The sequence below is a fragment of the Cyprinodon tularosa genome, unplaced genomic scaffold, assembly GCF_016077235.1.
Source record: "Cyprinodon tularosa strain WSP-4 unplaced genomic scaffold, ASM1607723v1 ctg17, whole genome shotgun sequence".
Taxonomy (NCBI): domain Eukaryota; kingdom Metazoa; phylum Chordata; class Actinopteri; order Cyprinodontiformes; family Cyprinodontidae; genus Cyprinodon; species Cyprinodon tularosa.
Genome location: NW_024038531.1, coordinates 3,420,062 through 3,446,935, shown reverse-complemented (window position 1 = coordinate 3,446,935; position 26,874 = coordinate 3,420,062). Strand labels below are relative to the sequence as shown.

Here is a 26,874-nt window from a genome sequence, read left to right as displayed (position 1 = left end):
CGGTTTTCGGTTCGGTATATGTTGATTGTTAGCCTGACATGATGGTCGTGTTGCTGTTGGCATAAACAAAACATGTTCCACAATGCTTGCACACTGTTGCACTTTTATCCACAACTTTCTTTCCGCCGTCATCATAGGTCACTCTAAATCAAAGTGGTCCCATACAGCAGACCTATAAAGTGCTGCTGGCGCGTGTTCCAACTCCTGTTCTTTTCCACTTGCCATACCCACACAATTCTCCACAACGGATTTTTTTCCCTGCTACACCCAGCTACGCTGCTTCGCTTCTTCTTGTTTACTACTGGTGGTTGGCTTTGGTCGCAGTACCGCCACCTTCTGCACTGGAGTGTAAACGCTTCGCCTATGAGAAAAAGGAGCAGCGCATGAACCAAACGCAACACACGCGAACCGAACCGAGACAGTCGAACCGAACGGTTCGGACGGTTTTCATAAACCTTTCCATCCCTAGTCTGAATGAATATAGAGTAAAGCACTTTGAAATTGCCTTACTTGAGGGCTGGCACAGCTGGGGCTCTGAAGATAAACTCCTAGAAATTGGACAGGCTGTGGGGTTTAGATGAGATTCAGACTGAGATTCTGAAGGCTCTTGACCTTGTAGGACTGTCCTCTGTGACTTGTCTCCTCAGTGTCACATACAATGTGACAGACTGAGTTGGTGGAGTTGGTGTGTTCCAACTATCAAAGAAAAACACTTATCAGCATCCTTAAGAAAGCTTACTCTGTGGTGTTGGAGAAGAGGCTCCATCAGAGGGAAAGAAAGTTGAATTGAAAAGCAAAGTGCTTCATCTACTTTCAAATCCTCACATATGGTCATTGGATATGGATCATGATCGTAAGAAGATCTCTAATAAAAAAGGCTAAATGAGCTTCAGTTATCAAAGTAAAACTCTCTCCTCATCCCAAGTATTTGGCTGAGAATGTACGGACATCTGATAAGGGTGCCTTCATTTGGAGGTGTTCCTGTTACACACCAACAATCCAGGACCACTGCCTGTGTATGCCTCGATGAAACCCAAATTACAGTCAAAGGATTATTTCTGCAAGATAAACAATATAAAAAAAAATTTACCTTGAGTTTTTTCTTTTATGATTTATCAGTCCCTATTAATTTTGTTTTAACAAAGGATCATTATAGCTTCAAATCCCTTTTGAAGTCTTTATTACTTTAAAACACTTGCTCTACCGTCATATTGGTTGGTTTATGTAGCAGTATATCATGTCCTTTTCTGTTTACCATTGTACTCCACCTCTACACCTGAACCATCTTTAATCTCACCACAGTCTAAGATTTAAAACGCTCATTATCTGCCTTTACGAGTTATAAAGGTTTCCATTCTGACATCAACATCCCATCTGTTTAATCACATCTGGTTACTATCCCATGTTCCCAGTTGGCTCAAGTCAGACTCAGACGGAGCATCTGCCTCTGGCTCTTGTCGACATCCCACTTTTATGGTGTCAAGTCTGTGATCCCTCTGTAATTATCACAGAGAAAAGGGGCAGTGACAAGTGTAAACAATAGATGCCTTTGGTCTTAAATTGTACCAAATGGTTTGGCTGTCATAACATGGTTTATAAAGCCATTTAAAAACGATGCTGTCAGAAGCTATAATGCCTTTTCACTTGGGAGTCTCATCCTCTTATGCATCTGCCTCATGCCAGCCCTCGCTTCCATCTGGAATGGTCCTTTTTTCTCTGCAAAAGTACTGCATCATGAATAGAAATGAAATCAGAGGATTGGTATTGCACAGAGAATAGGTTGGCAGTTGCCGGCTTTAAATGGAAGTGTTGCCGGTGTGCCGTTCTCATTCTTTTCCCTTTCTAAGCCATGTCAGCTGTAGCTATAGTCATCTCAGGGGGTCTCTCCAGCTGTGCTGTGCGGTAGGTAGATGGTATTCGCATTGTTTGTTTGGAGGGGCTGCCTTGATGGGCTCCTCTGTGAATTCCACATATGGGTCCTGCCACACAAGTTGTCATGAAATGAGACTCAAAATATTTTTGCATAATATTGTGCACTCTAAATTTGATGTGGCCACTTTGCATGGGCTTTACTTTGATGCATTTCAGGTGGGGATGCAAATATTCCAGTTATAAATGAACTAGTAAAATATCACTTGTATCAAGATGATCTCTTTATAACAAAGATCTAATTATTTTTGCAAAATTCTAAAAGATAACTGTGTTAAATATTAATTGGATAAACATTACACATATTAAATTTATATGATATAATAAAGCATATTTATAAGATAAAATAAAAAAAGCAGCCAATAAGAAAACTGAAAAAGATTAATGAAATGTTTGAATAAAAAGGTTTAAAATTATAATTATCTCTCCCATATGCTGTAATTTTCCACTTTGTTTCATTGTAGTTGATGCCAACTGTAAAATAACTCTTTATGTGTAATCCAACAATCAGTGGTGGGAGAAACTTTGTGCTGCACTTTTAAACGTGTGGTTCTGGTTTTTGTTAGAGGAATTAATCGACAATTGTAAACTTATAATTATTTACATCCCTAATTTCAGGCTTTCCTATCCCTGTGGGGATTCAGTCGTTTATCATTTCGAGCTGACAAAATGTAACATCTGGAATCGCTGCAGATTAATCCAGATCTCGTTAAGTTTAATTTTGAGTTTCATAAAAATAAAAAAAAACTCTTACGTATAGTAATCAGTGATGGGTTTATTTTTTTTTTTGTAAGTCATAGTTTCAACTAAATAACAGTAATCAACTTGCTTTTAAAAATAACTGACTGCCTGCCACTTGTTTAAGTCCACTAAACTATGTAAAATGAAAAAATATATACTGTGTTAGTCTTTACATTTCTAGAACTTGTCTTTTCTACTAATAAAGCCATTAAATGGCAAGGTCTGCATCTTGCTCAGTATTTTAGAGCTTACTTTTAAAAGGTCATCATTAGGAACCTACTTTTGCAATAATAGAATAAAAAAAATAAATAAAAAAAACCCTCAGTTTTTATATAAAGGGTAAAACACCAGCTTTTTAAAAGGTATTTGGTTCAGTTTAGTTACCTGTAGATATCCTATTTTTAAAATAATCTAAACTACATATGGGATGTTTAGGCAATTAATTATATAGGTATATGCAGCCTCTTATTTTGAAAGGTCGACATCAAATTCAGGAATGATCCTTAGTTGGAAGGATGCAATATTAAGGCAGAAAATTGCATTTTCTAAATCATAATAAATAGCCTGGTTGATATATAAAATTTTAAGGTTGACAATACAACTAGGCATCAATTAGAGGCAAATTTAACTTAAATCTATGAATAACACAGATTTAGACCAGAATATTCAGATTGAAAGCCTTTTGTTTTCCATAAAAAAGAACAAAATATGTGTAAAAACTTGTTTTACTAAGCCACAAAAGTACTATGAAGTACAAACAAAAAAAACTTTTATCATTTTCAACTATTGGGATAATACATTTTTTATAATTGTATAAATACAGTTCTGTTTTTTTTTTTTCTTTTTGATAGCATATACATGGTTTTGACATTGAGGTCAGTACATTCTATCTGGTGCAGCCAGATATAAACTCAGCTTTGTTTGATGTATCATGGGAACGTGGGATGTGAACTGATGTGATGCTTCCTGGATATTATAAATATATCGGAATTGATTTGCATTTAATAATGCCATTACATTATCAGGACAAATATTTTACAACCACAGCTGACAAATGTTTCACGTGAGAGATGCTGAACCTTTTATCTAATCTCTACTAAACCCCCACTTTGTAGATTAAATGTTGCCTTACTTGTCTATAAGTTTAAAAGCTCAATTTAAAGCATTTTCAATTAAGCAAATGGTGTTTGTATATTATTGAAATTCAACAGGTTATCAAATAAATAAAAGGAACTTCATGTTAGGGGTTAAATATTGTTTTAAATTATTCTACTATTTATCATGAGTGAAAAAGATGGTTATTCCCACTTTTCTTCGAGGTGAATACTTGAACTGTTTGGAGCAACACATTCATCTGGAGCCAGGAATACAAAGAATGCAATTTATTTTTCATGAACCTGCACGGTCCCAAGGCTGAGTGTCTAAAATAATTGAATTGTGACCTGCTCTGAAGCGGCAGGGTATGCCTGTTGCCAGAGGTAGTTGTTTTGTTCCGACAAGACATTATCTTGTTAATTAAACTGCGATTTGGGCCCCAAAATGCCTTACTAACACTCCTTACCCTATAAAATGACAACAACAAGCGATCTCAGGAGGAAATCTCTGCTTTCCAGGGCGTTCTAGTCTAATGACTAGATCAGAGCTACAAGCAAATGACAGAACCCCGGTGTTCTGGCATCTTCAGCGCGACATGGTGTTTAGATTTGATTAGATGCTAAATGTATTCTGCCTTTTGGATTAAAAGATGCATAATTTGCTTCAAGTAAACATACTTCTAAAGGAAGACTTTATGTTAACAAGGGAAATGTTGCTTGAATGAGAAGCAAATGCGCCCAAAAATACCAATCTGTAGAAAAACAAAGGCTTAGTGTAAAAAGATATATATATATATTTTTATTCTGAATAATCAGTTTAGTTGAAGATACTTTAAAGATGTGAGCTATATTCTGTGTTATTGGACAAAAACTGTATGATTATTCATCTCTCCTGATTGGAAACAAGTTTTGCACAGTAAGGATAATCTGGAGAGTAAAACAACATAAGTGATTTTCCTTCATGGGTAATTTGGCCACTGGCTCTTTTTGATTGACCAGTCCTTTTTGATCATTTGGAGATTATGCATTTATTCGTACAAATAAAACTGCCTCCTCTTGAACTCAAATGTTCAAAGCCAAGCCCTAAATGTAGTTTTAATCTTCTTGGCTAAAGCTGAAGTTATTCTACCAATTGACTAGAAATAGAAGCGTGGACTCAAACAAAAGGAGTCAAAATCAGTAAGACTGGGAGCCTTTTTTTAATCCATAATATCAGGCCATCTAAAGCTGTGTTTTTGAGGAGACTTCATGACGGCAGCAGCTTTGTTTACCAGGAGATGTGTAACAAACAGAGGCTTTTATAGCCAGGTGTAGGTCAGGAAACGGGATAGTTGAGTACTGCCACCAGGTGCCCTCGGGCTGTTACTGCCTCCAACTGCCCTGCAGTCACTCAGCTAAATTACAGACCTGGAGTGCCAGGTTGACTCGTTGGTTCTTGTATTGCTATAATCTTAATGAGCTCTCACTCTGCAGAAACAGGCTAGGCTTAAGTTTCAACCTTCCGCTCTCTTGTTTTAAACCTATATAAGCTAGAGCTGTTTCCTCTGTCAGAATATGTATTAACCTTTTTTGGACTGTTTCAATAAAAAAAGCTAGAACATTTTCACAAACAGAGAGGGAAAGCTAGCTGAGGTAGTGATGTGTGTGGCTCTTGATTATCAAAATAAAATGGATAACTGGTTTCATAGAAATTAAACATAAAAAGCAACATTATAAAAAGAGATATCCAGTTGAATGACTTGAAAAAATTCTAGGCCCCTTCTTAATTTTAGTACCTTTTTTTTTTTAGCACTTTATGTTTGTGTTGCACCTCTTGGACGGTGTTTTTAGGTCATCCTACAGTTTGTAAATGTGTGAAAAAGCTTTGCACTATAGGTGCTGCTGCCACGCATGCATAACTTCCTGGATTCAATAGACCTGGCTTGATTCCGGATCCATCATGTCTGCGGTTCTTTTGATGAGTCTCTGTAACCCGATTAGTCCCAGAGTTGTTGGAGTTCTGAATAAAAATGACCTCCAGAGCCAAGAAAACTACGTCTCAGCAGCCAAGAGACGCGATGGCCTCGAACAAAGACAAATACTGAGTGCTTTGTTCCCATTAGGGTCCAAGCTTATTACATCAATAATTTTAAATGTCTTTTATCAGGATTTGATGTTACATAAAAACATAAAATTCATATGTTTGTATATAACTATCTAAACAGTGTGGTATGTTTTTTAACCCTCTTTCCTCCAGTTTTTCATCAGGGAGATGAAAGTTGGTCAGAGTTCATGGTGACATAGAAATGCATACAAGGAAAACCTGTTAGAGGCTGCAGCCTGGGGCAGAAGTTCATCTGCAGATTGAAAATGAAAATTTTGTGCAGCAGTAAAACGTTGCCTATTTAGAAAAATATGTGTTAGTTTGGGCTGCTCAGTGGCGCAGTGGATAGCACTGCTGCCTTGCAGCAAAAAGGTTCTGGGTTTGATTCCCGGCCCAAGGTCTTTCTGCACGGAGTTTGCATGTTCTCCCTTAGCATGCATGGGTTGCATCAAATCGATTTTGATTCATACAGTTCTAAATCGATTAGTTTCGATTCAATCTGTTTTTACAATAATGAAAGTGGTTCAACTGTGTTTCAAAATACTTATGTATTTATGTTTTTCCTGTCATATTAAACACAAAGTGCAAACTTGTAAATAGGACAGTTTAAACTTGAAATGTGAACAAAACTGTCTCAAAAGTGCAAACTTGTTTGTAAAAAGTGAAAAAAGTGAAGCCTATCTCCAGTGAGCAGACGTGACACAGCAGACATGCATGAGCTGCATTATCTCCACTGCACAAACCAAATGTGCAGCGTTGTCTGTAACGACTACAGGGTGTTTGCTAGTCAGCCCCCATTTGTAAATGTCTTCAGTCAACCTATTGGCTATATTTGCAGCTGTCTGTCTTGAAGTCATCTTGAGTGCATCTTTCCTGCTCATTTGAATATGAACATCACGTGAGTCACTTTAAAACTAATCGATCTCATTCCCTAGACATCGATTTTGCAAAAATGTAAAAGAATCAATTCAAAATCGATTAAATAGATTTTTTTTTTTACCCAGCCCTACTGTTAGGTTAATTGGCTTCTCTAAATTCTCTAGGTTTTCTGAAGAATAAGACTCCAATCACATACATTGTTCGTTGGGGTGATCTGCAATGATGCGACAGATGAATTATGTTTTGTGAGGACCTATGGGCCCTCAGGGGCCTCATGGGTTTCCCACGGCATCTTCTGAAAACAGCACAACTAACCAGTGGGCTAAGATTGAAATTTTGATTTTATTCTGTTGATCTTTTTTTAATCTTTTATAGAGCATTTCATCATTTTAATCAGACAGAGCATTTAAGACATTTCAAAATGACAATATCATAAGGAAAATTAAGGGTTAAAAGAAGCTATAAAATATGCTTATTATGTATGAAGTTAAGGTGAATGCTGGTCTCTCCAGTTCACAGGTCAGTATTGGTGGCCCTCCCTACGACTCAGTACCATGAAGTAGCCCTCAGCCTTAAAAAGGTTGGTGACCCCTGATCTAGAGGGTCTTAGATAGTAAAGTACAAGAACAGCATGTGTTGTGTTGATTGAACTTTGTTGGTTTCCCAACATCTCAAGAAATTGTAATAAGTACCGTCCCCTTAGATTTAAAATATTCTTCTTTTAATCTTTAGTTTTTTTGCTAAACGTAATGTCCAATAAATCCTGCTCTCTCTTATGGCTGCTTATCTATTCCCTTAACTTTAATTTTTAAAGATGGTCATAAATTAAAATAAATATGTTGTAAATATCAAAGACCTAAACTCTAAACTTGCTGAGGAGCAGGATTCTAGATATTTTTTTATTGCCCTGTATTTTTTCTTTGAATGGATTCCAGGAACTCTCGTGGGGATGTGAAATAAAAAAAACAGGATGGGTCTGGATAGTTTTATTACAAACTGCTCCATGGTTGCTTGCACTGTAAAAATAATGCCACCACCATAATCATCATCCTGCAGCTTTGGAAGAAAAGATGCATTTTTACTAGGTTCACAGTGTTCAGAAAACATCAGACCAGGAAGGAAGAGGTCCAGCTGCCAGCACATGGGCAAAAAATCAGATTAGAAATTGGACAACAAGCAGGACCACTTCCCTGCTGCTTTCTCAGTCCAGCTCATGGAAGACAGCCTGTTATTACTGCTGGTTTGCAGGAACTAGATTATTGGTGTAAATGTTTAGGCAGGCCTACAGGCTCAGACTCTGTTAGGTTTGAGTTACAGTTGATAGTGTAACAAATACTTCAGTCTGTGGTTAAAAATGCAGATGGAAAAACTCTTAGCTCACCTGAAAAAGACGTTATAATGCAACCCCATTTATACACAGGAATATTTTATGTAATGCCTTGAATTCAAACTTATCAAGCATCCATTCTTTGTTGCATCCTCTGTTGCTCCTTTCCAATCTTAAGTTTCTGCAGGGCTTTGATAAATTTGACTGGTTGAGATATAAGCTCTAGTATCAGTAGAAAAGAACAGAATTTTTTTATATAACATTTCCTGTGCTAGCATTTATAATTTATGACCAGAGCGGTGGAGTTTTAGAGGCAGTTGAAGGATTTTGAAAACACTACAAAAATGAAATTCTGTTGCAAGTTTCAAAAGGATGGATTCAAAAAGATGCATTGATGGATTCTTCTAAAGATCCAATGCATCTCTAATGCTTTGCCAAAGTGAAAGGCCTCAAGATGGAAGGGATGCCAAAACTTTTTCACCTGTAACCCTATAAGTAATATTCAAAATTTGGGGCGTACTTTGGTGGTCAAGTGGTTAGCACACATAACCAATGTACGGAGCCCTTAGTCCTTGATGCTGCCGACCCGGGTTTGAATCTGGCCTGTGGTCCTTTGCAGCATCTCTGTCCCCCTCTCTCAAACCCCCTTTCCTGTCAGCCTGCTGTCCAAAAGAAATGAGCCACTAAAAACTAGCCAAAAAAAGTAATATTCGTCACACAATTCCTACTAAGTCTGAAAGTGGTGAATTCATTTCAGTTTATTTATAAAGCGCCAATTTACAACACATGTCATCTCAAGGCACTGTTTGGAGTTTAAGGTGTTTTCCAGCTCTGAATAAAATGAAAAATGACAATTGGTATGTAAATAGCTTTTATTTTTCTTCCAAAAAGAATCCAAAAGCTGATAGTTTTTCTATCAGTATTTACATTACCGTATTTTCACGACCATAAGGCGCACCGTACTAAAAGGCGCACTCTCAGTTATGTGTCCCATTTCTGTATTTAACACACACATAAGGCGCACCGGACTATAGGGCGCGTTTTTTATACACCGGTACATGTCCTCTACTACCTTTAAATACCTCTACTGCGTATTTAAAAATACAGCGGGGGCAAAACTGAGTATGACTGTGCTTTATTCATGTATTTATTACAAAGTATTAATCAAACCTGGCAGCTGGCCGTGAGACAGACACATCGCAGATGACACAGCGCTGTGATCACTCCTAAATTAACTTAAAATCCTGAAACCTGCCGACGGAATATGTTCGCTTTTATTACCGGTATCCTGGTGCCTGCAGTTTCAATTATTTAGATGAAAAACACCTGCCAGCAGCCGCGGTGAACGAAAGGATTTCTGCTGTCGGTGCACCGCTGGTATGTGGGGGTCTGAGCGCCTCCGACAGAAATAGATAATCTGGATGAACTGACTGCAATTATGAAGTTTTCAGGTGGACTTTCTCACTTAAAAACATATTAAAACTACTTTATTCCCACTGATCACAGCAAATATAGCTGCAAGATTAAGATTATTTAGATGAAAAAACACCTGCCAGCCACCGCGGTGAAGAGGAGGAGACCCGGCCCAGAGGCTGCTGTTGAATTAAGTTTTCAGGTAGAAAAATAGAGCGGGAGCAAAACTGAGTATGTTTGTGCTTTATTCATGTATTTATTACAAAGTATTAATCAAATCCATCAAAGTCATCATCCTCTGTTTCTGAATTAAACAGCTGCGCTAAATCAGACATGCCAGTTTCCCCTTCTGCGCTGTCAGTCACTTTCCGTGCAGCGCAGCTCCTCAGAAATAATGCCGGCTTTTGCAAAAGCTTGAAGAACAGAGCCAGCAGACACGTTAGTCCATCTACAATCCATCCGCAAACGGTGGCGTAACTTGCCCGGCGCTGCCTTCAACTTATCCTGAAACTGTGGTCTCTGTCGGCCATCCATCGCTCCCACGCCGCTCGCAGCCTTTCTTTGAACGGGCGCTTCAAACCGATGTCGAGCGGTTGAAGTTCCTTTGTCAGACCCCCGGGATAACGGCGAGCACAGCGTTCATTGATTCACCTTTTTTTTCACATCGGCTGTGAGATGGGCACGCAGCGATGGTGATGGGTGGAAAAAAACACCTGTTCTCCTCACATAGGCTACACCTCCCTCAGCCACGCTTTCATCATCTCCTCTTTCATCAGAGCGCTGTGTCTGTCTAGCTGTCAGCTCCCAGATCAGCTTCTCTGATTGGTTGATGCGGCGCGTCCAGCAGCAAAGCTTAAAATTTTCCATCTGGAGCAGCAGCAGCGCGTTGGCGGTGCATCAGATGCTTAAACGATCCCGACGTGCTGCACCTGCGGCTCAAAACGCGCTGCAGGACCTTTTGCTGCACCTATACGCGCATCAACCATTGACTTTGCATGTAAACTCGCTGCTTCTGCTGCACCTGCTGGGTCCGGTTCACACCGATGTCAAGCGGTTGAACAGCGAGCACAGGGTTAATTTGTTTTCCCATGTTTTTCACATCAGCTGTGAGATGGGCACGCATGGAGTTACAGATTAATGGTGATGAGTGGAAAAAAAAACACCTGGTCTCCTTACATTCAGCCACTCTTTCATCATCTCCTCAATGAGGTGGTCTCAAAAGTCGCAGTTACAACACACATAAGGCGCACCGCACCATAGGGCGCACCGCACATTTTGAGGGGAAAAAAAGACGTTTAAGTGCGCCTTATAGTCGTGAAAATACGGTAATCCATATTTCAAGCTGTCGCTACAACCACTTATCAAGCTGATTGTTCTTTGAAAGTCAGTTTTTATAATAAATTCAGGATTATCTTTTATATCTATTGCCTAAATATCAGGCTAAAAGGATCTAAGGACTATAAAGCACTGAGAAAAGAACATGATTTAAAAAAATATCCCCAATCCAAGTTAAAACACTTTATAGAGTAAAACTTGAAATTGTTTTGCGGTCGTAACATGAAAAACAAGGGGGATTAAATGTATTCTGTATATGCAAATGCAGTCCAGAATTGTTGTTGTTTCATTGGCGTGTGCGATTACACAATAAGATCAAAACATCAGGCACATTTGCTTTCCATTTTCTGAGATAATGCTGTTTATACCTGGAGTAAACGATCCATAACACAGGAAACATGGAGTGCTCCACGTCCTACAAATGATGTTGGTGGAGCCTTGTTGGAATTTTACTGTTTCTATTTACACTATTGTTTGTCTTTGGCAAAACATTAATACACTATCTAATTAACTTTATATATTTGAATTGATTAGAAAGTGTTATTCTTTCGCTGACTCAAGGATATGAAGATTATTTCTCCTCCCTGCTATCCTTAGATTTAATAAATGACACCACAACTACAGTGGAGGCTGCAAGAACAAGTTTGACTGCCCGTTTCTGCTCACACTCCAAAGCCCCAAACCACAGCTGAGGTTAGCGGACCACAGAACAAGCTTGGCAAACATATAAGCACACAGAGAGCCGTTTCCCACAGAATCATTAAAGCTCTTGCAGACAGTGGAAGTTCTCTGCTGAGCCCAGCTGCTCTGCCCCCAAGCCTTTGGTTCACTCTGACACATCCAGAGAAATGCTGATGCTGCTGCTCACCGGGTCAACAATCACAACCACAGACTCTGTTGTTTATTGGCCTAAAGCTTTTTGTTTGCTGTGCCTCCCTGTGTGAGGGGCGCTCGTTTGATGGTCCGGTTCAGTGTTGATTAAAGTACTGCAGTCTAACTTGGGGTCAAACAGAGGGTCAGACAGTCTTCACGTTCAAAGCCACTCTGTGTAAGAATTTCAGTTTTGAAGAAAGCAGTCTAGCTTTTGAAGCCAGTACCTACTTTGATCCTTAAGGTTTTTTTTACCCTGTTTGACCCAACCGAATCCCCAAAACCCATTTTAGAAAAATCATATGTGTATGTCTGACTCTTCAAACCATTCGAAAACCTTGAATTAACACAGCTTTTTAAAATTCTGAATGATGCAACCGTACATTAGCTTTATAAATTTTTTTTTTTTTTTTACATTTTCTGAATGTTAAGTGTTTTCTGTGTAGAGTGATTATGTAACCTTTTTATTATGAAATAATAAAAATTAAGGTCTCTGAATAATTTTCTGGTTGGATATGTGTAATGCAGGAATATTGCTTTGAACTGTGCAGTTACTTATTTTATTCTTACTTTTGCCGTGTATCGTTTTCTTGTTAAGAAGTAAAAAAAAAACAAAACATAAATAAACAATGTCTACTTATTCACATTTGAGATAAATAGAGATTCCCAGCTTCAGGACTTCTCAGTAAAAGCTGACGTACCTCAAATACTTTTAATTCTGATTCTAGTCTAGTGTCAGATGAAGCAAGTCTCTGGTGCTTTTCTTAGATTTCCTGACAAAAATTTAAGGGCACCTTATTGATTTTCAAAGTCTTCTTTTATCTTCAGACATGCTCTTAGTTATTACATAAATTCGAAAGTTCCTTAAATGTTCCCAGTGCTGTCATCCAATTAATTTCTTTTTAGAAAATATTACACCCAATTCTCTCCAGGTGTGATGAGGTGATCTAATCTCCCCCCTTTATGAGCTTATTCTTTCCATCTCACTTTAAATAGGTTCACAGGTGGGGTTTTATGCACCACTGCTAATGAAAAAAAGAGGATAGTTATAGAATTCCCTAAGTTCTATTCTCTTTGATTATATTATAGAACACTCAGTCAGCTGTAAAAACAGCATTAATGTTTTACATTTCAATAAATAATATAACTATGCTAAAGTTTTTGTTTGAAAAGGGATATATCCAAATATTAAATGGGTTATTATTACATTTAGGGCTGCAACTAATGATTATTTTGCAAATTAATTCATCTGATCCTTATTTTTCTGTTTAATAATGGGATAGTCAAAGCTTCCTTGAAGACTGTTTGCAAAATTAAACCAGGTGAAAGTAAAACTTTTCCACCACAGGAGTTCTGAATAGAGCAGATTGATGGACAAAAAGCTTTCATCTTGAATGCAAAATATTTTTTTCTTTACAATTTTGGTACAGTTACTGCTCTAAGTGGGTCGCTGTCAGCTAAATCCATGTTTTAGAGTCTCTATAGTCCAGTTAATAATTAAACGATTACTAAATTAGTTGACGACTATTTCAATAATCGATTAATCATGATTAATCTGATTCATTGTTTCAGCTCTAATTACATGAGATGGGTTAGATATGCAGCATTGATTGTTTTCAAACCACATACTTTCTTGATATTCCGGATGTCTAAGATCTTGTTTAACTCTGCTATTATATAAGTTATCAAAATCAAAAAAATATTTTAATGCAAAATTTTTGAAATCATTGGGCTGTTAAAAATGATGCACTGTTATTTTTGCAGGAAAATGTATTGATGACTCTGCTTCTGTCTGAAATCTCATATCTGGCTGGTCTCAGATCTGACATACTCATGCTGCTGACCTTGTGTACCTCTGTCTTATTATTAATCTTTCAAATCCAAGGGGTATGGTCACCTCTTTGATCTGTGTTGTTACCTGAGCTACCTGGCAGTCATGATTAATCAGCTTGTGAGTTTCTCTCTTTCCCAATAAATCATCCTAATGAAGTCCCTGTGCTATAGTGAGTGACGAGTGATTAATGTTCACTGGTCATTAAGTCCTCTCTCTGTGTGTACTTCCAGTGCAGATGCCCATGGCTTGTTTAGAGATGATTATTGGGATCAAGTGGACGATACACTGGAACAATGACAAATATGCAAATATGGAATCCTGGCTGACATGAAGCAGGATGTCTTTTCTCCAGTGAAATCATTTAAGCAACATGTTAACAATCAATCCCTCTTATGTTTGCAAATCGGATCTCACTTCTAAGATGGAAACATCTGAGCTTTGTACTGTCAGTGACAGATTCTTCACCGTTTTAAGTCATTTTTATGCAACTGAACCAAATGATTGCATCTGGTCATTCAATTTATCCAAAGCTTCTTGAACCGATGAGTTCTGGGTGAAATTAAGTTCCTGGTTTCCAAGACATGGCATTTTGAAAGTAGGTGAGGAGTGTTGGTCTCATCCTACCTTAGTTATTTCAGTTTCTCTTATTTAGCTTTAGCCAATTTTAACAGAGACATCTTATGGCATCCTTATAATAAAAGTTTTGTACTCCCAAATATTCCTTACATGTATGATTTTTCTACAACACACTAATAGCCGAGGGACAAATCCACCTCCCCTCCCCCCACCTCATTTAGGTTTACCATGAACCAGTTGTCTAGTTTTCTGATAAATGCTCTTCTTGTCGTTTCTTTAATTTTAGGTGGATATCAGTTGATCACTAATTTCTCTGAAAGTTGTGCAGCCGGGATTAAAAACACATTTCCCCAACCAATAATTAAATCTGCTTTCTTTAATTCAATTAATTATTATCTTTCCAGCTATTAATTGGAATTTTACAGAATTTAACTTCTGCACAAAAAAATTGCTTGAATGAATGTAATCCAGTGAAAGAAGATGGGAGTTTTCAAATGCATCTGAAGAGATATTTTTTTTATGCTTCCTTTATTTTTGTGGTTGCTCATAAATATCTTTGTATTTATGGAAATTGAGAATCGAACTGCCCAGAATGCTGTGGTCTATTTAAATCATAGTCTATCGCAGGGTTCTGCAAGCTGTGGCTCTTTAGATCACATTAGATAAAAGATAAAAATGAATGGCAAGCTAGTTTTCAAAAAATAGATATGCTATCAAATGCATGTTGTAGCATTTTCTCCACCAACTAATTGCACAGAATTTATTTCAAAAATGTAATCCAACACATATATTATTATTTTTATATATATATTAGCACCTTGCTTTAAGTATTTATCATAAGTTTTCTTTTTTCCTAAGAAAATTGTGATGTTATGTTATGTAATAGTTGCAAGTCTAAACTTCTCTTACATTAAGGACTGTCTTTTTTTATTTTATTTTTTTCAATTCACATGATAAACTAATTATATTATAACAAAGATATATTTTTACCTTTTAAGGGGGGAATATTTTGGTCTTTAAAACATACTTTTCCAAAACTATCAGCAACCCATTGAACATTTTTTTTAATTATCTTTTTGAAAATGTGATTAATTTTCCTTAATTTTAAAACCTAAAGTTTGAAAAAGGCACTGTGGGTATTTAAAAGAATAACAACAACAAAAAATCTCCTCTGATAGATATTTAAAAAATAAGTAATAAAAAACTGTTTATGCAATCTTTGCAGCTCTAAAAGAGTTTTATCTTTTGGACAGAAATGGCTCATTAGAGTGTAAGGGTTGCAAACCTGGTCTAAAGGAATGCATACAGTTAATGGTTGATGCACAGAAGTTATAGTTTATATTTACATTATGTGCAATTAAAAAAATATTTTCACCCATTGTGTATTAAGTATATGCTTTTATAGTTATTACTTTAAAGTGCTTCGGTGTAACAAGAAGAATGCATCATTTGAATTTCAAATATGATTTGGAGAATATAAAAGAAAATATTCAGTTTTCACAGCATCCCATTTAATCATACAGCCTTATCTCCCCAGTCATTTTGATTCGTCAGAAGAAATAGTTTGATGCATTCCTATGGAGATGAAGCTTAATGAAAAATGAAGAAATGAGTGATCATTTTCCTCCCCGAAGTCAGTTTCCAACCACAACAGGCCTTCCAACAGACCATGAAGTTCTGCTCCAGATGTAGCTTCTTTAATTTGTCATGTGCCGAGCAGCAGACGTGGATATGTAGATTGGAGCAAATGTTTTCCTTTTGCTGCTAAGTAAACTCCTCCAAGACACTCGCACCATTCTTTTGTAAACAGGAAACAAGTTTCTGATGTGACATCACTGGAATAATGAGTGCTAGGGTTATAGGCATGCATTTATCAGAAGTTGGACGTAATTAAAACCCTCCCCTATCTTCTCACAGTCATTTATTGCACAATCGCTGCAAGAATGAATCTGTAAACTTCATTTTTAGAGGAAGGGCGTTTCTTGCATCTAAATAGTCGAAGCTGGATTGCATGAACTCCACTTCACAAAATGAAATTAAATTCTAAGTTAAACTGCGGGCTTGCTTCTGCACATTTTCACCCTGTTTAAAAACCCACTCTGGAGAATATTGAATATAAACCAGATGTGAATTTATTTCAGGAAAACTTAAGGAAGTTGGTTCAGAATGTGTAAATAATACAGAGACAAACCTGCTGCAGATCATTGTGTTTAATCCCTAACATTTGCCGGACTCTTGGTCTGAAATGTTACATTCTTCAATGTCAAAGCACCGCACAGTCATTCCTAGCACCCAGACTGCTTATTTTAGCTGCCCAGGGTAAAGAGATGACCTGAAAAAATACACACATTATGATGAGGTCAGGAGTAGAAGATTCCCTTATATGGATGCACACACAGATCTTTGTTTCCTTTATTTGGAATCGATGGAAATGCAAAGCAATTTGGAATACTACAGGGCAAAAAAAAAAAAATCTGCATTTCTATCCAAAACAAACCCTGAGGTCCCCAATACAACATTTCAAGGAAGTTTGTGCATAGCAGAGTGGGGTGGTGACTGTGCAGTTCACTCTGTGTTGACACAGCCAGACTTCTGTTTAATGTAATTATTTTTGGTGAGCCCAAAAGTTCTGTTTCCCACATTGTGGGGGTTTTATTTCGGAGCAAATTTTAGGCTTAAAAACATAACATAAATACATCACCCTATAAAGGTTTTCATAAACTTTGAGTATTTTTACATTTGGACCTGTTTTAACCACACAGTTGTTGGAGATGCAGACAGTTATGGTATCTTAAAAGTATTTTTAAATTTGAACTTTGCTCTCACATGAGGAGATTTTTTCAATTTTTTCTGTTTTCTACATAGCTTAGAGTTGGTATTTTTACTGACTTATTTACAAAATGCTTTACTAATAGTTGTCCTACCAACAGATTCTCCAACCTGAGCTGTAAAACCCAGCAGCTTCTTCTGAATGATTGTGGGGCCGTGTCTTTTTCCTAAATTAGAGCTTATTTTGCTTATTGTTTATGTTTACTCTGCCTTTAAGTTTTTCATAACCTTAAAGCCTGTGAAGTGTGGGCTTCATGATGCTGATTGTTTTATAAAAAGAATCAAAGAATAGCTTAATGTCTAATAAATGATTTTATGTAAAAGTCTCCTTCATGCTCATTCTAAAGGAAATATTAGGCTGTTATGGACATCACTGAAGGAATTAGGTTGGGTTATTATACAGATTATTTGTAAAGGAAAAAGCATTAACGTTCACGGCAATATTGGGGGAAAAAAAGTCACTGAAAATTTGTCTGTATAATAAAAAAAACTTCCACAAATATTCTTTGCAAAATCTGAGAACTGCACTACATGTCTGTAAAGGACATTCTGATTCAGATAGAAATACTCGCTAACAAACAGCGTCCAAAGCTGCTGAGAGAAACTAGATATTTTTCTGGTGCAGGAAAGTATGGAGCAGAACAGCTTCGTAGAAAAGAATGGATTTAAAGATTATGGTTTGGAAACAAGAAAGCTTGCTTAGCATGCCAAAAATGATCGATTATAGTCCTTGATGGCTGTTCTTCTGGGACTATATCATTACCACATTTATCTGATGGTATCCAAAGTAATGAGAGAATGGAAACATGGGGAAAGGAGGAAAAATACAGATTTGTTGCCATGTTTGTACATGTGTACCCACTCTAATATTTGAGACACTTTACCCAATGCCTTAATGGAATATTTTCTGCTCTTTAATAACTAGGAACTATTGTTTTCCTACGTGTCGCCTCTTTAGAACCACTCAAGGACATTACAAGACTACAGTGCATGCATAAGACCAGCTAAGGAGTAAAATAGCTGGCATTTCCCCCAAGGAGAACTGATAAACTGTTTGACAGGAAAGGCCGTGCAAAAGACCGCATTCCTCGTCAACCTTGTAAGGCTATTTTTACGACTGAGGGGCCTTTAGAGCAGGCATCTTTTGTTAAGCCCTGCAGTGTGGAACAGGAAAGCCTGGTTTGAATTGTGTCCTAAGAGTTTGGCCCCAATCTCAGTCTCTTGTCACAATCTACACATCCATCCTAATCCAGTTCTGTTTGTGGGCTGTCTTCACCCATCACTACAGATGAACTCTCTGACTCTGTGGCACTATTGACTAACTCTTGACTCCAAAGAGATGGAATTGGGCCAGAGTTCTTTCAAGTATGTCTAGACAATGAAAATAATCCATATTACCAACAGTGAATTTGGAGAGTTTCCCAGAAAATATCTGAGATCTGTCTAGATTGCTTTAGCTCAGCCTCTATTTTTCTTACAAAAGGATGTTTGTTCTTTTCATGTTTATATACACTGTTTATTCATTTTTTTTTACAGGGAGATTCCTCTGATTAAAAATCCCTTAGAGGCAAAAGTCCCCTTCAGGATAATCTGTTTGTCTTGTGTCGGTACAGTGTCATTTGTCAGTTCCTGAGAGTCACTGTGGGCATGCTTTGTGGGATAAGAAGCCAAATTAACACCCTGGTTAAAAGGAGAGAAGATTAATATTAAGGCATAAACCGGAAATCATTCACATTTGTGCAAATGGATATCAGTGGTTGAGGCAAGAAGTGTGGATTCCTGGTTTTCACAATCTTTAACATTATTTGACACTTTAAAGAAATGAAAAATCTGTTTTCTGGTAGACTGAATTATCTTCCAGTATCATGTGACCATCTTGAATTTTATTAACTGTATCACCAGATGCTGAAATATTTAAAAATTATTTTCTAAACCAGGGGTCTTCAACATTTTCCAGGCCAAGGACCCCCAAACTGATGGTGAGCGGGGACACCCTAATTATATATATTGTATGAAATAGTGTTCTATCAAACTGGTCCTATAGTCACTCTATTACAGATGGAGTAATGTAACTAAAGTAATTTCTCCCTGGGATTATTAAAGTATTTCTGATTCCTGGTTGATGGGACAGGTGTTGTGAATGAAACGGTGCCCAGCTTGAAAGAGCTCCTTTGTGTCTCTGAATGTGTGCATTGATCATGGGTGGTTCTAGACAGGGGCCAACCGGGGCCAGTGCCCCCTATAGATCATGTTCTGGCCCCTGTTATGGCCCCTGTACTGAATACATAATACTCTAAATTCTAATGATGATATGCGCTGGAACAGAGATTGTTACTGTTACGTTCTTTGGATCTATTTAATTTTTCTTCTTTACAAATTCTGTTTTACCAATTATTGAAAAACAATAAGGTGATAGCTTCAGTGGTATTGAGATAGGATCCCAATCCCCATCTGCTATATGTTTTTTCAAAACAAATGGCTCTAATTTTTACAGCTGAATTTATCTGTTTTTCTTGAGTTCTAATTCAGATTTTATAGAAACCGGTAATTTTAACTTAAAGTCAGAAATATGTAAAAATTCCTAAATTCTGAATGTATATTGACATAAGAGGACATATCATTTTAATGAAACCTAATTGAACAGAAATTTTATTTCATGCAGCTATATTCGTATATTTGAATCGTTTGCCCTGTTTTTTATTTCATGTTTTTCTGTTCCCCCATGAAAACACGCTGGCCCCCTCCTAGCCCCCTGGTACATTTGGTCTAGAACCACCACTGGCATTGATGACTGAAAGACATCTCCTGCCTCCATTTATCTTTTTACTACAGTGTGTTTAATTCATGTTAATATGTATTTAAAGACATTTTAATTAGTGGAAAAAATTGCAGAGAATAAAAAAAAAAAAAAAAAAAAAGTCTACCCAACTAAAACTTTTGCGACCCCCATGCAGTACCTTCTTGGACCCCCTAGGGGTTGCAGACCCTTGATGAAGACCTAAGGTCTAAACAATTAAAACATATTAATAGGTTGGTGATTTCAGAAAGGCGTTCACAAAATCAAAAGTATTGTTTTAGGAAAATGCAGAAACTTGTTGGTAAATATAGCTTTTCAATATCTCGATTCAGAAAAGTTACACAGTTAACCCCTTGAACCCTACGGACCCACCGGCGGGTCCAGCTGCTACATGACCTCGTAATTTTACCAAACCCCCAGTATTGATGTAAAAAACACATTTGGCACAGTTTGGTGACATTTATGGATAAATGTTCCAAAATGGCCTCTCCGCCTAAGAAATTTCTCACTAATACCATTCTAAAATAAATATGATTCATCTGATTGAGTCCACATTTTGTATATTTTTACACAACATTTAGATTTGAAAGTCTGTACTACTTTTTTGTGCTATAAATAATATTTTGGTAGTGTTTTGCAATGTTTATTTCAAAGAAAATTTTGGCGAGGTTCAAAAAATGCAAAATATTTTGTATTTTGTCCCTAATATTTCAGGCAGGGTCAAAGCTACAATGGTGCTGACACCAGAAAACCATTCTATGGCATCTTACCTTTACAGATGTACCAAAAGTTTCTTCTTAAATCTAATAGCTTTGAGGCTATAAGTTATTCACTTTTGTGTGTTTTTGTCAGGCAGAAATTTATTTATACCCCCTTAGGGTGTAAGAGGTTTTAAACATAGATGCACAGCATGTATTCGGTTAGAAAACTGTTATACAGTGAAAACCTGGCAAGACTCCTGTTCAACACTCAGCTAAAAGAGTTGGGTTGAGCAAGAAGTATATTCCCATATAATAAAGAAAACATGAATAGCACTAAATTGATTTTATTTTTACAACTTCTGTCTGAGGATCTGTTCATAAAAGTGACATGAAAAGCACTTAAAAGCAATAGCAATAACAGATTTGTCTTTATACAGCTTAGAAAAAAGACACCGTTAGATAAAGAAGCACAAACTCTGGCAATGAGTAAGTCACTGAAATCACTGTAAATGCTTGAAAAACATGAGAGTTTTGGGACACTATCTACAAAATAAGATTAAAAACTCTATATCTTCAGGATTTATACTCTATATATTCAGACCAATGCTGCCTTTTCTGACACTAAAGCTTTGAAATATGCTGGTGTGAATAAAGGCTGTATTTTTGCTTTCTCAAGAAATTTATTTCAAAATTATATTCACGACTTTTCACAGAGAAAAATACCAAATCATTTTTCTGATGGAATAGAGGAGCAGTAATGCATTCTAAGTATTCTAAGTTCTCTCTAAGGTTTAAAGCAATAAATGTTTTATTTCTGTTTTCAGCAGGGATGTATATTCTTAGTGTCATTCTGTCATTTTGATGGATTTACACCAATATTGCTTTATAAAAGCCTGTGTGTGTAAAAATAATTGTGCTATAAGATGATCAGAAAGGATTGCCAGAAAAAACATTTTAATGTCTGCTTGTGCATTCTACCTTTTGTTTATTTTAATATGCTTTGAGGTTTCCTTTTTCCTCTCCCAACATCTGCATTAACCGTTTCCTTCTGTTATCTTTTCCTCCTTCAGAGCCTAGATGAGCTGGATGATGACGATGCAGGAGAAAAAGACAGAAGGGAGGAAGAGGAGCTGGTTCAGGCCAACACTTTCCAGAACGAGTCCCTGATAGTTGACCCAGCTACTGGCTACTTGGTGGTAAGAGCTTCAAACACACGCTGGCGATGTCTTTCCCCAGCCTGCTGCGATCAGAACGCTGCACAGATTGGTACTTTAGTCCTGCCAAACAGAGGCACTGTTGCACAGGGAGACACAGGGAGCGAAATGAATAAAGCAGTGATGCAAAACCCAAAGGTGTCTCACCATTTCATCATTTCTGAGAACACAAATAAAAAGAGAAATGAAAGACCTGAAAATGCCTCTAAAACTGTTTAACTTTTGGTGAAGGCATGTCCTTAAGAGGAGGTGTTTAAAAATAAAAAATGTTACCTCTCTGAGTTACATTCAGACTGTATTACCACCTCTTTTTATATATGTTTGCTTTGTGGAGATTTTTTTCTAAGCTTGCCATGCAGCAGTGTGATTATTATGTTGAAGAAGGAACCTTTGTAGAGAAAGAATGCACTTCCTCCTATTAACTTTGATAAGTGTTCTGAAAAATGAAAGCAAAAGCAAATTCATTAAAAACATATTCATAATTTAAGTCTTCTTTTTAGTGCTGCTTGTTTAAAAAAACAAACCCACCATCTTCTTTCACATTAGCTTCAAATGAACAAATAGTGATTTCCAATAAAAATCCAAACACAGAAGGGGGCTGAGAGTCATCCAGCTGTGTAGCAGTGACTACAAACTAATTTAGCTTTTTATTTCTGACTGACATGAAAATTACCTTTTTTTTTCAAGCAAGAAAAAAAGAAATCAGTTAAATCTTCGCTGTGTGAGAACTCGGTGTTGATGAAGATTGTCGTCATATTCCAGATGGGTTGGATGTTTTGCATCAGTGGGCTTATTTTGTTTTGGGCTGAAACTGTCTGAGGTTGTTTACATAAGCAGAGACTTGTGTATGAAATATGTACACAAATACCATGCTAACAGGAAGAATGTGATGGCACCTGCTGAGACATGGTCTTTATAAAAAAAAAAAAAAACTAAACAAAGAACATTTGGCTATTTACCAAGTTACTGGTAAACAAATTCAATTAAATTCAGTTTATTTATATTGTGCCAGTTCACAACACGTGTCACCTCAAGGCACTTTACAGTTCACCAGATCATGCAGTCAAATTGATTCAAAGTTTTCTAAGGAAAACCAGTTGATTGCATCGACTCATTGACTCAAAGGCAATCCCTCAAACTCAGCATGCTTGTAGCGACAGTGGAGAGGAAAAACTCCCTTTTAACAGGAAGGAACCTCAAGCAGAACCAGGCTCAGTGTGAGCGGCCATCTGCCAAGGCCGACTGGGGTTCAAGGAGACAGAAGCAGAGATACAAAAAGCGACTGTAAAAGGTGGCCCCGTCCAGCGAACACACAGCCAGGCAGACGAGCTCCAAGCCGGCTCCCATGCCTGATGACAAAGAAAGCGCATCCAGCCAGCCACAGCCAGAGAAACAGGACCACACCAAGAAACAGGCCGATCTCCAACACCTAAAAACAAAGGTTTTAATGGCTGCAGCACAGCTGAAGGCTTTTAACTATAATTTGTGGACTTCCTGACAGTAAAGAATTACAATAGTCCAGCCTTGAAGTAACAAATGCATGGACTATTTTCTCCGCATCACCCCTGGACAGGAGATTTCTCATTTTTGCAATATTGCCCAGATGAAAGAAGGAAGCAAACGGTATGAAGTTCAGCTTTTATCTGATTTAGCTGAGGAGACGTCATCAGTCTATTAGTTTAGAAGAGATATATATTAGAGCCCGAGAAATACGAAAGACAAACGTCACAATTTTCATTTTTTCCTTTTCATTGTTTTTTTTTTTTTTTTTTCTGATCCAAAAACAAACCTTTGTAGTTGTGCTCCCAACTAGATGCTACCAAACCTCCCTGGAGCCAATATATCAGCTGGTAGGGTTCAATGTAATCATGGAATGGATGTTTGTCATAAAAAAGATGCGAGTCTTGACAGGAAACAGAGATTTCTCAAAATGTAAATGGATCAGATTGTTTTTTTTCCTCCCTCACCAGAAGCAGTCACTCTACAAGAATTATTTTTGCCCCAGGATAATCTTAAATGATCAACCAAAAACTCAAGGAAATAAACTCTGCACTTCATTGCTGTACAATAGTAGATTACCATTGCATAGTCAACAGTCAGACCATCAAAGCAACTTAGAGTATTTATTAAAAGCATAAGGGTTTTCCTTACTGTCGGTATAAAGAGTGAGCTGACATCCAGAGTTAACTGAAAGTAAATCTAAAAGAGAAATTTTCAGCAAATTCCATTCACTTCTGTTAGGTTTTACAAAATGACTGAATGATTTGTTAAAAAAAGGTTTTCTTTACGATTTTGGCATTACAAAGGCTTTTTATCTAAAATATATATTAAAGGCTGAATGGAGTTATTGCACCAATTTTAAAGCCTTTAGTCTCAGATATAAACACTATACTGGTGTTAATGTTTCATGCATTGATACCCAAAGTTAAAATCATTACTCCTGGTCAACTTGGTGCTTTTTAATCGATTACGGTATAAGAATAAATACTGTCTGACTGGATTAAGCTACATACATTATTACAGTTTGAAATGGAAAACTAAAAATCTGTGACCAGAATTCCTGCTAAATTTAATCTTTCACCTCCATGTATTACAGAAAAACAGATGTGGATGAGGAGGATCTTGCCAGTCTTTTCTCTCTGTCACTCATTTAAAACATGGTTTTGTTTCTGACAGCCTTCGCTATAAGCAGCAAGGATACATTTTTACTGTGGTTTCCCCGCACAGCTATCAGACGTGCTTGTCGAGCACCTCATATCATAAAGAGACAAGTGATTGCCATGGCAGCAGCATTATGATATACAGTCTTCACCTGCTTGCTGGTATGAAGATATCTGGAGGAAAAACTCTTCAAAAGAAGCTCAGGTTCAGATTCTTTTCAGAGCTGCATCTGATCGTTAAATCTCTCTCCAAGTTCCAGGGCACTACTTCCAAACAAAACAAGCCGTAAATTTTCTTTTCATAACAAAAGGTCCGACTTATGTTTATGAGCATGGAAAACTCTTTGGCATCCGTGTGTTTTCATGTTTTAGCTCTGTGATTCTTCTGCAGACATGTGGTCCTATTTAACAATCAAGTCCTACAGGAAGGGAAATTTCATAATTAAATGCTGTAACATATTGAGCATAACTTAAAATGATCTGCTTTCAATGTGACAGCAGGTTTGTCTCCCTCTCACCCAACCTGGAGCAGATAAACGGATTACTATCTAGAATAAACTCTTTTACCAGCATCACCTACTTTAATTATCACACAGGGTTCTGACGAGGAACATCTTAGAAAAAACAGGGAATTGTTTAGCCACCTTCAAAGGCAGCAGCTCCTTTTCCTTGGTTCCCTTTTCTATATGAAAGGATGTGTGATCAAATTAACACCTCTTCATCACAGATCACAGCTGAGGTATTTATCTCTGTCTGTAATAATGCAAGTAAGGTAATACTGTAGATAAGACAGTGTTTGAAATGTGAGCTTACTTTTGTAGTCAGAAAACTTAGGTATAAATGGATGGTTTACCTAAAGGGACAACAGAAATGTGCATTAAATGGTTTAATACTAAATGCTTTTTTGCTCTAAAAAAAAAAAAGTGGAGGCATTTCAAATGAAAAGATGAAAACCAACTTGGAGATAATTTTCTTTAAGCATTGAACGCATCAGTCTAGATGAAAGCAAAGGTTGAATGTGCCCTTACCACGAACACTTGACTCGTTTCCACCTTTACTCCATCAAATATTGACATTTTGAAATCTTTTTCTTCAGCTGGTGTCAAACTCTGACAGCATCTTAATAAAGTGTGTGAGTAGTGAGAACCATTTTGTCTAACAATAGGCCTGTAAGGCACAGAGGAATCAGATTTAACCTTGATAGTTCCAGTTAAATGTTGAGTAAATGTCAGTAAAATGTTTTCATTTAAAAAACACTTTTTCCATTTGTCTCCCAGGATCAGAACCTTTGCTCTTCCTGAAAAGGCCACATGCTTTTTTTTTTTTTTTGCGGAATTGCTAGATGCATCAAGAAGAAAATGCAGATGCTCGGTACTAGTCTAAATGTATCCCTGTTTGGTGACATAAAACACAATAGTTCAAATTATATTATAAGCAGAGTCTATAAATGCTGAGATAATTTTGTATTGAGCCATCTAGACTTAAAATAGACCTTAAATGTCCAAACCTTATATTAATTCCAGTTTACATGACCCAGGCTGACCAGAGATCTGAACAAACTCTATAAATGCTTTTAAAATGGCTTTAAAAATATTATTGTTCACTTATAAAAATTTGATTACTTTGCAGATATATCTGTGTCGGAGCTCTGAAGCATACTGGCATAAAGAGGCTTACTGCTCTTTATGGACCAACCTTTGCTCTTAAATTCCTACACCTAACTGATGCGTTTAGGTGTCTGAAACTCTGTTTAATGATGCAACAAATTGAATTTTGGAGGGTTGTTTCTTTCTGTTTAGGTTATGTGCTGCTCTTCATTAGGGCCGCCCTAAATTAACTTTTTCATTTCTGACACGATTCTGTTATAGCTTTGAGTATTGACCAATCAGGTCCAATTTTAGCACAAATTATACTTACTTTCATTACTTATTTTGTAATGTTAAACACGGATCAAAAAGGTATGAGGAAAAACCGACCAATTTATTATTAACTGATGAGTGACATAAACTTTAAACAGAAGATGGAAGTGGAGTGCTTTTATCAGCTATTTATATTGCAGATTCTAGATGCAGTTTGATATATATTCTATATTTGTTGAAAAATAAAATTGTAAATGAAAAAATTGTTTCTGTTTGTATAAAGTAAAGGCAAACAGGTGAAAATTATTAGCAATTAGCAAAACACACTCAATAAAGGAGTGGTTCTGCAGGTGGGAACCACTGAACACTTCTCAATACCTATGCTTTCTGGCTAATGTTTTGTCCCTTTTAGATGGTGTTGGTGCTTTCACACTCATGGTAGCATGAGACGGACTCTATAACCCACTCTAGTGGCTCAGGTAGTGGAGTTCATCCAGCTGTCGCAAGGTTTGCTCTGTCTGTCAGTGTAGTGTCGGAGGCTGTAGGAGGGCAAAGCCCTAGCAGCAGGACCGCTACCTTCCACCTTTGAGCAAGGAGGAACAGGAGGAGCACTGCCAGAGCCCTGCAAAATGACCTCCAGCAGGCCACAAATGTGCATGTTTCTGCACAAACGGTTAGAAACCCACTCCATGAGGAAGGTTTGAGGGCCTGACGTCCACAGACGGGGGTTGTG

At 37.1% G+C, this 26,874-nt stretch overlaps 1 protein-coding gene across 2 annotated transcripts in view; it reads left to right on the top strand.

The window, feature by feature from the left end:
• The window catches only part of pawr (PRKC, apoptosis, WT1, regulator), an 82,933-nt gene that overhangs the window by 34,464 nt on the left and 21,595 nt on the right, over positions 1–26,874 (top strand). For both annotated transcript variants that reach the window (XM_038281361.1, XM_038281362.1), the window contains exon 3: positions 21,479–21,604. In XM_038281361.1, coding sequence (XP_038137289.1) covers positions 21,479–21,604 — 126 coding nt within the window. The remainder of the gene's footprint in view (positions 1–21,478; positions 21,605–26,874) is intronic.